Source organism: Manis javanica, chromosome 13 (assembly GCF_040802235.1).
Source record: "Manis javanica isolate MJ-LG chromosome 13, MJ_LKY, whole genome shotgun sequence".
In the NCBI taxonomy this organism is placed as follows: domain Eukaryota; kingdom Metazoa; phylum Chordata; class Mammalia; order Pholidota; family Manidae; genus Manis; species Manis javanica.
The window spans coordinates 89,826,901-89,840,326 of record NC_133168.1 but is presented as its reverse complement, the minus strand read 5'-3'; the positions used below and the strand labels follow the sequence as shown (position 1 = coordinate 89,840,326).

General features: G+C 51.5%; 1 protein-coding gene across 10 annotated transcripts in view; it reads left to right on the top strand.

The window, feature by feature from the left end:
• The first annotated feature begins 1,483 nt into the window (after positions 1-1,483).
• Positions 1,484-13,426, top strand: part of EPS15L1 (epidermal growth factor receptor pathway substrate 15 like 1) — an 88,276-nt gene continuing 76,333 nt past the window's right edge. For 9 of the 10 annotated variants that reach the window (XR_005058851.2, XR_005058850.2, XR_012124461.1 and 6 more), the window contains exons 1-2: positions 1,484-1,819; positions 3,751-3,834. Coding sequence is in view for 7 of the 10 variants with exons in the window: in XM_037009511.2 (XP_036865406.2) it covers positions 1,499-1,819; positions 3,751-3,834 (405 nt within the window). In the remaining 3 variants the exon portion in view is untranslated. The remainder of the gene's footprint in view (positions 1,820-3,750; positions 3,835-13,426) is intronic. The other variant, XM_037009508.2, reaches the window with a different exon arrangement.

Sequence of the window (13,426 nt, the reverse complement as noted above, 5' to 3'; positions counted from 1 at the left end):
AAATGTCCTCCATTTGAAATACCTAGAAGGACTTCTCTTCATCGAATGTGGACTGATTAAGCACTCAAGGCAGCAAGAAGCCCCATCACCTCCACCTGGACCAGTCGCTGCCATCCACCTGTCCTCAGCCCCCTTTGTCTGCTGCATCCAGAGTCACCATTCTAAAACACAAATCTGATCATGTCCAAAGCCTTTTGGTGGCTTCCCATTTCTCTCTGCACAGGGAGCTGAGGGGTGAAGGAGCATGGAGAGACCAAGAACGTGGTGCTCAGAGGGCAAGACAGTCTTAAGGCCGGATCACACATGGTCTTTTTCATTGATCTTCCAACTGAGGTGTCCCATAAGACCATGTGTGACCTGGCCTTGTCTTGAGATTGTCTTGCTCTCTGAGCTCCAAGTTCTGCCTTACCATGGCTCATCATCCTCAAACCCACCCCGTTACCGCATGCACACTCAACATTCAAGTGTCATGCTGTGACACAGCTTTGGAGTACTCCATAATACCTGTCACCATCTATAGTGATCTATTTCCTTGAGTAATTATTTGATGTGTGTTTTCTTCCTCTAGATCAATGGTTCTCAAAATGGGGTCTCAGGACCAGCAGCTTCAGCATCTTACAGGGATTTGTTAGAAATGCAAAAATCTCAGTCCTCACCCAGATCTGTAAATCAGAATCAAACTCTGTCAACCTTTAACAAGCCTTCTTGGTCCAACGTGGCTTCAGGGTGAGACCCCTGCTCTAGGTTGTGGCTGGAGGTAGAGCGTGTCAACCTGGTCCAGCATTGAAGCACCTGTACTGAGGCCAGGCGTGCTCAATGAGCATTTGAGGGGCTAGTGGTTGTTGAATGCATCACAAAGCAATGGTATGGGGTGTTGAAGACACTGAGCAGCAGCCCCTGAAATTCCAGAACTGAGACGTGTGCAGGTGCCGCACTCCTGAGTTCACATGACCTGGCCTGCCTGCCTGAGAAAAGGCACCTGGCCAGGCTCGCTCTGCCACCATATCGGGAGACCAGGTAAAGGGAGGTCGACCTCCTTCAAGAAACCTTGTGCCTGCTGGGGTTAGCTGCCCAGCAGGCCCTTCCTTCCTCACCCTGTTAGTGGAAACCAGCCCAGATGAATGGGGGCCATAGCCAGTGGAAGGCAACCGGACTAAATAAATGCCCCTCCAGCAAACATCAAGTGCCGGCTCTGTGCCAGGCACATCGTTAAGCACAGAGATGAAACACATTACCATTCCCTCCTTTCAGGAGATGGGACTGCGGCGCAGAGAGGCTACTTAGGTGGCTTAGCAAGGTCACATGTCTGGAAAGTGGAAGGTGGGAAATAATCCCAGGCGTCGTGGGACTGTAGGAACAGGGTGCCTCGTTGGGCAGGGCGAGGGTGCCGGACCCTCTGCGGGATGGGCGCCAGACTCTTCATAATGTGTTTGTCAGGCGCACCGAGAGGGGACGGCATCCTTAGCAGAGGTCCCGGTACCGGCAAAGGCCTGGAAGGATGATAGACTGCGGGTCAGGAGTCCTGGCAGTTATAAAGCTCCGCAGACAGTTCCTAGGGACCCCTGGAGCCTGCGCACCTCCCAGGCCCCGCCTTCCCCGGGCCTGGGTCGGAGCGCTCAGCCTCGCCCACTATCCCACCCTTCGGGTTCGACTACGCGTGCGCGGCTCTGTCACAGCTCCACCTCCTCCCGGGCTCGGCTGCGCGCGCATCGCCCCACCCACGCGAGCAGTGCGCACGCGCGGACCCGCCCCCGCCCGGGCGCTGGGAGTCCGAGTCCGCGGGAAAATGGCGGCCCCGCTGCTCCCGCTTTCCCAGCAGGTACGACCACGGCGGGTGGGGGCGCGGCGCCGGAGCGCGGGGCGCGAGGTGCGCGCCGCGGGGAGGCCGAGGGGACGCGGGGAGGCCCAGCTGGGCAGCGGCGGCCGGCGCTGAGAGGCTCTCGCGGGGGGCGGGCCGTCCTGAAGGTGACAGGCCGGCCCAGCCCGAGGCCTCCCGCGCCCGGCGACCCTCTGCGGCCGGCGGCCGGGCGGGGCCTTGGCGCGGGTCTGCCTACCCCGCCCGGGTGCCGGGCCGGGTCTCCGTCGCAGCTCCCAGGCCGGGCGGCGCGCGGCGGCGCCGGCCTCCCCGCCGGGGGTGGGACAGGGGCGGGAGCGCCTCTGCCGGTGCGGGGCCCCCGAGTCTTTGTTCCCGTCGGGTCCCGGCGCCGGGCTGACGGTGCCCCGCCAGGGTGGAGAACAGGGCCACAGCGCGGCCCGGACTCCCCCCTCTCTGTCCCTTGGGAGCTTCGTCCGTCACCCTGCACCGGGAAGCGGGTATCGCACGTCTCCGGGCGCCTTTCTGCGTCCTCAGACCCGCATGGTGCTCTTCCTAAGGGGTGGCCTCAGTGGAGCGACACGGACGTGCAGAAAAGAGTCATGCGCAGGCAGCCCTGCTTTCTGGGAGGGACGTTCATTCATTTCTCCGTCCGTCCAATGTGCGTTGGGCCAGGCGCCGGGATCGCAGGGGTCGCCCAGACAGACAAGGTCGCTGGTGTCCTGGAGGTGACACTGTCGCGGGAGCTAGAAACTACCTGTGTCCTGCTAATAACAGCTGCATTTCTTTGCTGAACACCATTGTTGTACCAAGCACCGTATCATAAGCACTCTGCCAGAACTATGCAGCGCAGCGTGGGCATTAAGATTGAGGACACGGGGTCATGTCGTCTTGTGTTCAGGTCTTGGGTCCAGCACTCATTCCTCTTAGTGTCCCTGGTTGAAGCTCTTGACCCCTCCATGGAAAATAGCAATAGAAGGAAATACTGGCATAATGTGAATATTAAGCATGTGAAGTGTTTAGAACAGTGTCTAGCACATTGAAGTGTGCAATGATGCTATAATTATTATCATCATTTAATTCTCTGGTGGGTGTGGACATGTGGGAATAGAGACCACAGCAGTAAGAATGCAAGACCCCAAAGGGGATGATAGGCCAGTTGACATGACTGGTCAGCTGTTCCAAGGAGAGAGACTGGTGCTTCCTTGCTAAATTTTGCAAGAACTAGCCAATTTTAACACTGTCACTAAAAGCATTAAAGATCAGTGGGTATCAATTAACAAGTTCTTGTAACAGAAACGAAAATGCTTTGTAAACTGGGTGCCCTGCAGATGTTGGGTATTATTATCAATAGCGAATTGCTATTCTTCTTTTTCTTCTTATTATTAATGCCCAGTCTGTTTGGACTGGGTGTGTGGGAGGGTGTGAAACTCACTTAGGCTCATTTAATGAGAAAGCACTCCCTGTTTTGGGGGGAAATCTTTTTAAAACTTCTACCAAATTTTGACAGTAGCTCTAATTTGGGCTTTGAGGACGACAATAGCTAATGTTTATCGAGTGCTTTAGAGTTTATTCAGTGCTTTCTAACATCTTGGTGCTTATAGCCACACAAGGAGAGGGGATTCTTATGTTACTGATGAAAGACTAGCTTTAGAGAAGGGAAGTGATTTCCCATGCTGAGGTGAGGTATGAAACCGTGAATTGGGTCATGTGAGTCAATGACTTAGAACCTTTTGAAATAAAATCCCAATTCCTTCTCAGGAAGCCCTGCTGGCCGGGTGCCTGCCAGCCTCTCCCGCCTCGCCTTCTCCTTGGTGCCCACTGCAGCCTTGCTTGCTGCTTTTCTCTTCCTCCCCTAGTCCAAGCTCTCTGTGTCCTCAGGGTGGCTTACCAGCTGTTCCTTCCGCAAGTGTTCTTCCCTGTTTCTTGCCTCCTAGTGCTTCTGGTGCTGGGCTCCTCTCCTTCCCTCAGGTGGCAGTCCAGACGTCATTCTTCCTAGAGACACCTGCTGGTCACTTGTCGTAAGTAGGGCCCCCTCACCCCTCCCCTCAGCACCAGTCAGGGTCCACAGATGTCTGTCTCTCTGTTAGACCAATCACCCACTGGGAGCAGGTATAGGCCTCTTGACCCCATGACCAACACCAGAAAGGTATCATGTAAACCCATGGCCCAGGAAGCAGTGACTTGCACAGCCCCGTGGCATTCACAGGTGGCTTTTCTTCTCTACATGTGTGTTGGGGGCTGAGGGGGCAGCAGAATCGAATGATTTGTAAGAGACCCACTGCCTGGTTCCTCTAGCCTCTGACAAGTTCAGGTAGGTGCCTTCTGTGCTTTTTCCTGTTCCTTTTTACATCTGGGGGACAACGCACGGCCAGGCTTTCCTCCCTCAGCTGGTGTGTCTGCCCCTCTCTACACCTGTCCTTAGGTGCAGCTCTGCCCCACGTGCTTCTGTTGACTCGGTGTGGGCACCACCCTTCCAGGTGCTTCCAGTCTAGCTGAGGGGCTCCCACGGGGTCACAGCTAATTACAGGGACAGTTTCTGCGTGGGAGCAGTGGGGGAGCCCCCTGGTGCAGGAGATTGTGGTCTGGTTGGGTGAGGTGCGGGGCACACTTGGGACGTGTGTGGCCAGGTGGAGGTAAGTGAAGCAGTTGACCAGTGGGTTTGCTGAGGGGAGAGAGCAGGGGGTTCTTCCTCTGCCCCAGCACGGCCGGCACTTATCCCCTTCCTGGTCGGCTCTGCTCACCACTCTCCAATATCTACGACATCTTCCCTAGACCATCTCCTCTGACCCTGAGTGCAACTTTTGCCAATTGGAAAAGTCCCTAGTCCTTTACGGGTGATGGTTTCCCTCTGTCAGCGTCTCATTGGTTTCTGCCTCCTGCTCCCTGCACAGCTGCCTTTCACCTCTCACACCCTGGAAAGGCACGTGTGTCCCCTTACCCAGTCTGTACCATATGCTCTCGTAGGTCACTCACAGCCTTGCCATGCTTAAGCCCAGTGGCCTGTCACTGGGGCTGGACCTCTCCTCAAGCCTGCAGCTCTTGTCAATATAGCCTGCCCATCGGCCTTCACTTTGTCTCCTCTGCTCCCAGATTTCAGCCTGCCTGACCCACACCCCTCCTCTGTGTCTGCTTGTGTCTGGCCTTTCTGTGCAGAGTGCTCTGTCTTCCCCCTCCCACCAGGACCCTTTTGGAGTCCAGCCTGTGTTTCCCCCATGCCCATGCCAGCCTGCTGGGCTCTGGAATGGGCCACCTGCTTACCACGCCCACAAGTTCACGGGACTGGGGCTGTCCCACTTCTGTCTCAGCCTCTGCCTCCTAGTTCATTCCACACAACCACCCCCCTGCTCCAGAAACCTCTGGGGGCTCCCCTTCCCCGGCTCCTGGTGTGTCCAACTTACCTGTCCCAGGCCCAGCATTCCCACACCTGCTGTGGCTGCTCCACCTGACCCTGCTGTTGCTCTCCTGCTATGCACCGTCTCAAACCCCTTGTTCTTCCCCACGCTCCCCTGCCACCCTCATGGCTCTGTCACTGGAACCTCACGCAGGAACCTCCTGCTGCGTCCGGCTGCTCCAGAGGCCACTCTGGTGGTGTTTTTCCTCAGCCCCACCTGAATGGGAGTTCTCCTTTCCATACCCTCCATGGGTCCCCTGAGTGGCCCCTGGACCTCAGAAGTACATGGTGACTGGAGGAAAGTCTTGTTGATGGAGAGAGTCTGCCCTGTGCCCACGGGATTCCACTGTCACCTCCCTGCCCGGCCTCCGGAGTTCCCGCTTTGTCATGTGCTTCCTGCACACCAGTGCTACACATACATCTGTTTGAAGGGTGTCACAGTTCCAGGAGGTTCTTGCTCCCATTTTGCAAACAGGAAACAGACCCACAGAGACTTAAGTAACTTGCTCACATCCCATTGCTGATGGTTACAGAGCTGGGGTTGACCCCACATCCATCTGCCTGCGAGCCCTCATCTATCTACTCTTCCAGGCAGCCTGCTGGGCACCCTGCCCAGAGCAACACCCGGTGAATGTGTCTGGAATGAATGCCAAGTGCTTGGGACACTTGTTTGTCCTTTCATCCCTTTTTTTTTCTCTCTAAAATAATTGCGGTCTGTGTATCTTACTAGAATGCTAATGGTGATGCAGTATAAATGGGTGGATAGAGAGCCAGGTTTTAGAGTCAAGTTGGGCCCCACCCTGTAAGGTCCAGAATTCCCTAGCTGCCTCTTTGTCTTATACCCTGTATTGGTCAGGTTTTTTGGACTAAGTAGCCCCCAGTTAAGAGCATGGAGGTTTCACCCCCTCCTCCCCAATTGCAAACTGTTAAGCAACTTTCCCCTGCTGGTTCTTCATCCCTATCAGCTGATCTGGGAAATGGAGTGACTGTTTGACCAGATGGCATCTGAGAGCTGACTGTCTTACTCTGATGCCTCAGGCTGTGTCATGTTACAGACAGACACAACTGCCAACCCCTGGGTAGATTCATCTCGTCGGCTCCACTCCTGTGGCTGTTCCCAGGCTCTCCGCACCTTGACCTGACCTGGGTCAGCCAGCATCCACATGGAAAACCACTCCGTGTTCTTTCTTGAAGAATTCTTTCCCAGCCCTTTTACCATCTGAGGTCCTTTCAGGGTGTCTCTTCAATGTTAAGGTCCCCAGCTCTTCTTTCAGTGCACTCAGCTTGCAGTATTTTCTGCACCTTCACCCTCTCATCCGCACACTGGGAATATATCTGCATTTTATATCCACCTCACAACAGTGGTGTGTCAGGATCCCTTGGGGTGACAAGATGTTTTGTCAGAGTGTCTTCCATTTTTGTACCATGCCATTTCTTCAGCAAATAAGTGTTCCGCACCTTCTCTTTGCCAGACACTTTCTGGGCAGTGGGATGTAGCAGTGATCCAGAAGGCAACCCTGCTATGTGGAGATGAGGTCCTAAGGAGGGGGCACAGATGTAAGGGAATGAGCAAATAACTACACGGTGTGTCCCATGGCTATGCGATGCAGCTTCAGGAACGGTAAAGCAGAGGAGGGTCACAACCCCATACTCAAGGTCCAGGAAGGCCTCACCATGCAGGTGCCAAGGACCGGGCAGGAAAGGCATCTTGGATTGCTCAATGTATCCCACTGTCACCCTGAGAAGTCTTATCTTTGCTTTTTATAAAGGGGTAAACTGAGGTCAGAAGGCATTGTGTCATGTGCAAAGGTCACCCTAGCAAGTGCGCACTGACACATGGCGGCAGACCCAGGCCTGGGGCTCTGCACTGTGCTGTTTCCTGTCTTGGAAATGTGTTGTGTTGTTCTGTCTTGTTTTAAGCTGCCCAGCATTATGACATGAGATCTCATTTGTTTCAGACCATGGTCATGCTACCGAACCACATACCTAACTGTGGAGTCTGGTGGAGAGAAGATGACTTGTTTAAATTTAAATTTTATTCTTTTAATCTCATCTCATTAGAAGGTGGAGGAGGAAATGAAAAGGCCTCCTTGTCTTCACGGGGAATCAGCAGGTTTTCCTGCTGCAATGGGTGCCCGGTGCTTCAAGGAGATGCAAACAGAGTGGCCATGTCTAGCCCACAAGGAGGGTGCACTTGGCTCAGGCCACAGTGGATGCTCAGGCCTCTGGTGGTCTGAGCTGGATGACGGGCGGATGTCTTGCTTCCTCCTGAGTATGTTGCAGATGGCTGCATGGAGGGCAAGGGCCATGGAGATGCTGGGAAGGGAGGGAGGAGTGGCCTCCAGACAGAGGCAATCCAGAGTGAGCAGAAGCCAGGAGGCTGGAATTCCAGTGCACAGGGCCGCATGTGAGGCTGGGGTTGGGACTTTAGGGCCCATGCTCCTCCTTTAATTAGGGTGACTTAGGCTGAAGGGAAGAAGGTGGTTTGGTAATGGGGCACAGGAGTCTGTGCCTGGCCTATGGGTTGTCCTGAGACAAAAGGGACTGACAGATTGTCTGCTTGTCCAGAGAGTGGCTGCTGGCAGCCATTGGGGAGGAAAAGAGACCTGCTCATCTCCTGTATGGGGTGCTCTGCCTGCTGTATTCGTCACAGCTGCTAATGCCACAGGCTGTTGGAGGGTAGAGGTTACAGATGACCACAAACTGCCATTTCCCTAGCTCTGCCCGCTGGCTGGGATCATTGTCATCTTGATAGCAGAATTGATTTCCTGATTATTTTTTGGGCCAGCTGATATAGTCAGTTCTTCTTTTGTACACTCTGGTTGAAAGCAGGGAAAGGTGGCACCAGAAAGCCTGGCTGTCACTGTAGGCTGGGTCAGGCCTCTGCCCCATTAGCATGCACTGTGCCTGTATTCTGGACCTCCCAGATCTGCCCTCTGGTTTGGTCTACCCTGTGGTCCCTTGGCCCTCCCTCCAGTCCCTTGCACAGGCAAGATTCCCTCTTGCCTCAGGACCTTTGCACATGCTATTATGACTCCCACTCATCCAACACCATATGCAATGGTGTATTTTTTCAAAACTACATATGTGTATAACAGTAACAATATTATACACAGCAATAATAGTAGTATAACTTCATTTGGGTACCCGGACCTGATTCCATGTGTGTAAATATGTGTGTGTGGGGTCTTTCCACACGTACTTTCACCAAGCAGTTTTTGAACACCAGCAGTGTGTTGGAGACCTCAACTCAATTCTGCTGCTATCTTCCCAGAGACAGCACCAGATTCCCAGGCGAAGGGCTCCGTCCTACAAGACTGCCCTCCAACCCCAACTCCAGATGCTGGTTGAAAGCCCCAGGCAGTTACCTGTGCTTCTGACCTACAGGCTACAGACTAGAGGTTCCCACGACTGCCCTCTTAAGTTCGATTAATTTGCTAGATCGGCTCTCAGAACTCAGGAAAACTCTTAACTTGACCAGTTTAGTAAAGGATACAAGTTAACAGCCAGATGAAGAGAGACCTGGGGCAAGGTGCCAGATCAAGGTGGTTCTGTGGAGCTTAGGGCCTGGCTCTCTGGCACGTGGAGGCGTTCTGGTTCCCAAGCATGGAGGCTCTCTCCGACTGTGAACCAGAATCCCACTGAGCAGAGCAGAGGGAGAAGCTCTTCGCCAGGGGTTTTGTGAGGGCTTCTTTGCATGGTTGCGATTAACTAAATCATTGGCCATTGGCTGACTCAGCTTCCAGCCCCGCCCTTGGGTGGGGTCCAAAAATATCTCATTAACATGGCCAGACACCCATTTCACCTTTAAGATGGCAGTGTTTTCGTGAGCTGTGGGTGAAGACCGAATATACCTGGGAAATATATATGTATATATGGTCATATGAATGACCAAATATATGTATTTCTTATATATGTCACACTGTTTATTGCCTCTCTCTGGAATGTTTTTTGCTCCCTTCCTCTCCTGGCTAAGTCACACTCCTTTTGGTACCATCTGGCACATTGCTTCCTCAGGTGAAGCCTGCCCTGACAGAAGGCCTGGTTTCTCTGTTATTGCCTGTTGAGGATGGATACGCTGTACTTTTCCATGTGCCAGTCTGTGATTTTCTGTTGGCAGGATTATGTTATGGACAATTTCCCCACTGCCACCACCTAGACTCCACAAAGGTAGGGGCTGTGTCTGCTTTAACTTGTCCTTGTTCCCAGGTGCTCATAGCCCCCTGTTGAGCGAATGGCAGAGTGGTAGGCCAGCTCCACAATTGTGGGATGTGGTAAGGAGTTACAGCAGGTTCTTGGAGAGTGAAGTGACATGTTCAGACTGACCAGTTAACATAGGGAATGCCCAGAGCGGGGGCCAGCTCAGAGCTGTTTGCTGTGACACTGGCATGAAGTGATAAAGAGCAACCTGGCCTGAGGTTATTTCTAGAAAAGCAGCAGGGGCTGTTGATCAGGACAGAAACTGGAGCCTTCTAACTTGGGGAGGAAAGGAAGCGGGAGAAAGCAGTCCTGGGCACCGGGTGGGCAGCCGTGTCTGCTCAGACAAGACCCTTCACCTTGCTCCAGGCCTGGAGGGTGAGATCCCACATTTAGGCGCAGTTGAGAGGCAGCCTAACTCCTGGAGGCACCACCTGGTTACACTTGCTGAGCACCTACTGCGCGCTGGGTGGAGCCACGATGAATAAAACCAAGTGCTGCCCCTTCAGATGGCTCATCTGGACCTGGGATTACAAGCACACAGATAATTAGCTCGCGGTGAGGTCAGGTGTCAGGCTGCAGAGGTGGAATGAATTGCCTCCATGGGGCGAGAAATTGGGGCAGGAGGAGGGGGACCTGTTGCCTTTTTTCTTTCCTTCTGTGCCGAGCAGGATGGGGAGACTCAGATGTGTGCAGCCTTTCTGACGAGCTGCTCCCCGCTCCGTTGCCCTCTTGGTGGCTTGTTCCCCTTCCCCACCTCCCCGACTCCAGTGGTCCAGGTCTCCCAGGACAGGGTTGGGGGAACATTGGGAGTGCAGGTGTTGCACAGAGGTAAGCGTGTGATTGGCTGTCCACTTTGTGCCTGTTCACCACTGACTCCCTGTCAGCGAGGTGTTGTTATCATCTTTTCTTTGCTCATGTCTGAACAACGACACTGAGGAGAGGGGAGAAGAGTGGTTTCAGGCCTCCCAGGGAGGTGGGGTGCCTGGGTCGGACCACAGCTCCAAAGCTGGTGTTCTCTCTTGGGGACTCCATGCTGTGCCTGCTGTGTCCCCAGCCCCTGAAGCAGGCAGACGGTAACCATCTGCTGATTGTGGCTGCATGCTCTGAATAGCAGCCAGGAGCACAGTCTCTGGCTGTACTTGATAGTAGTTGGCAGGAATGTCATGTCTCTTGGGTGAAGAAACAGCCTCCTACTCTGCTATTGACGGGAGTCAAGCACCCCCCAGGGCCAGTGTCCCAGCATCCAGTGGCCGGGCCCTTACCCACCTCCAGGGCTCCCAAGGCCTCTTCACTTCTGCTATGAGGGCGTGGGAAGGAGTTTTCTGATTTACTAGTGGCAGTAACAAGCAAGCCCATCAATCCGTAGAAAATGGGCTTTTCTTAATATACATGGAATGTGCTTTTCAATTTTACATTTCATGGAAAAAACAAACCTTCTTCTTTCAGACTATTTTTAAAGGGGAACGATTAAACAGGAAAAAAACATTGATGGTGAAGCTTCCCATGGACACCATTGAACAGGACTATGAAATTTTAGGGATGGATGAACTCTCGAATTTCTCCTGTGTCCTAAAAATGGCACTGTTGGTGGTTCGAGGCCCCAGAAACTGATAGACCCAGGCGTGTGTAACCGCAGACGTTTCTGCCCTGGGGAGTTTTCTGTGATTAAAGCTGCGAATTGCCTCTTTGCCTGTGCTGCGGCCCTGCATCCAAAGGGACATTTCCTCTGTGGGGAAGAGTATTCTGGAGGGGATTCCCGAGCAGGCACCCACAGCTGCCGATTGGGCCGGCCGAGCCTCGTGGCTGCCGCAGTGCTAGTCTGTGCACGTGCCAGGCCAGGGAATTGGCGTTTTCTTCCAGTCCACACGCTTCCATGGTGGTATGCAACTTTCTGATTTAATGTTTGTTGCCTTTTAGCCACTAGAAAATATCCTTTAACTCACACCACCTAAGTGGGTTTTTATAGGTATGCATGTAACCTACTGTACATGAAATTTTAAGTTTAAAAATATATGTTATCTGCAACTAAAAAAACTAGGAAAAGACTGTTCTGTTCTAGACCCTGAGAGCACTCAACCAACTAGTTGAGAGCAAAAACTAATACAAAATGTAGTGTATCCAACATTTGGTGAAATACTGTATTGTTTTTTGGCAAAGATCATTTGTTGTGGCTGCCTAGAAGGACTGTGTTTTTTTTTTTTTTTTTTTTGAGAGGGCATTTCTCATATTTATTGATCAAATGGTTGTTAACAACAATAAAATTCTGTATAGGGGACTCAATGCACAATCATTAATCAACCCCAAGCCTAATTCTCAACAGTCTCCAATTTTCTGAAGCATAACGAACAAGTTCTTACATAGTGAATAAGTTCTAACATGGTGAACAGTGCAACGGCAGTCATCACAGAAACTTTTGGTTTTGATCACGCATCATGAACTATAAACAATCAAGTCAGATATGATTATTTGTTTGATTTTTATACTTGATTTATATGTGACTCCCACATTTCTCCCTTATTATTATTATTATTTTAATAAAATGCTGAAGCGGTAGGTAGATGCAAGATAAAGGTAGAAAGCATAATTGAGTGCTGTAAGAGGGCAAATGTAGATGATCAGGTCTGTGCCTATAGACTAAGTATTAATCCAAGCTAGATAAGCACAACAAAACATCCACGGATGCAGAAGATTTCTCTCAAAACGGGGGGTGAGGTTCTAAGCCTCACCTCTGTCGATCCCCAATTTCTCACCTGATGGCCCCCCTGTGACTGTGCCTGTCTTAGGTTGTTCCTCCCTTGAGGAATCTTACCCGTCTCTGGCTAACCAGTCATCTTCTGGGGCCATACAGGGAAATGTAAAGTTGGTAAGTGAGAGAGAAGCCATATTGTTTGAAAAGGTTAGCTTTTTACTTCTTTGCAGATATATGCCTTGTGGCTTCTATGCCCAGCATTTGTCTTGAAGTATCTTACCACTTGGAAGAATTATGATACTTGGTAATTTTCGGTATGAAGCACGAATTCTACTAAAGGGTTGTAATTAGGAAGGAAGAAGAAAAGCTTTAGAAGTAGCAGACGGAAGAAAACATGGGAAGATTATTTCTTTGACATATCTTCTTGTAGAGTAACGTAAGCATGTATAGGTTTTAACAAACTACTAATTTGCATACACACATTAACAGAATAGGAATACAGCTACATAACAAAAGCAGACCTACAATTACCAGCCATATCCAGTGAAACCAAGAAAACCAGTTAGGTACCCTAGGCATTTGTGAAAACTTACCAATGATATGATGGATATTGTCTAACTGAATTTGAATAGTTTGAGAAAAATCAGACAAATTAAAACAGCACATTCCTGGGAACTGTTCACATCCCATATGTTCTTTTAACAGTAGATAGTCTATAGTTGCACGATTTTGGAGCACTGCAACTTGCACTTCTCCTAATTCTTGGTTGAGTTCCAACAATATAGATCCAGTCAAATTTGTTGTTTTACTGTATGCACAGGCCAGCTTAGATATCTCCTTCTTCATTCCAATGGCAAGTCCAGGAACCAGTGGGATGAATGCAGCTACAACTGCAACAGCGTAGAAGGACTGTGTTTTGATGTTTGCAACACCTGTGAGGATCATCGGCCTTGCCTGACTCCCCTCTGCAGCCCCCCACGATTCTTTGTATATCTAGCCTGTTCCTCTGCCTCAATAATAATAATAACAGCAATGATAGAATCATGTTTTCCCACTCTAGAGTGTGCCTTTTGGACATACTCTCATTGGATACTCATACTAACCTCATTTCCATTTTACAGATGGGGAAACTGAGGCCTCAGGAGGCTAGTGCTCCCTGTGGTATCTCGGAACATGGCTTGATGCTTGGCACCTAGGGGACCCTGTGCTCTACAGAAGAGCAGCAGGCACTGGGAGACAGATGATGTCAGCTCCAGAGAGGACAGGGAAGGGGCATAAAGGTACTTGACCCCATTTGGCTCGGGATGCCTGAATCCTGGACAGTGTGCTT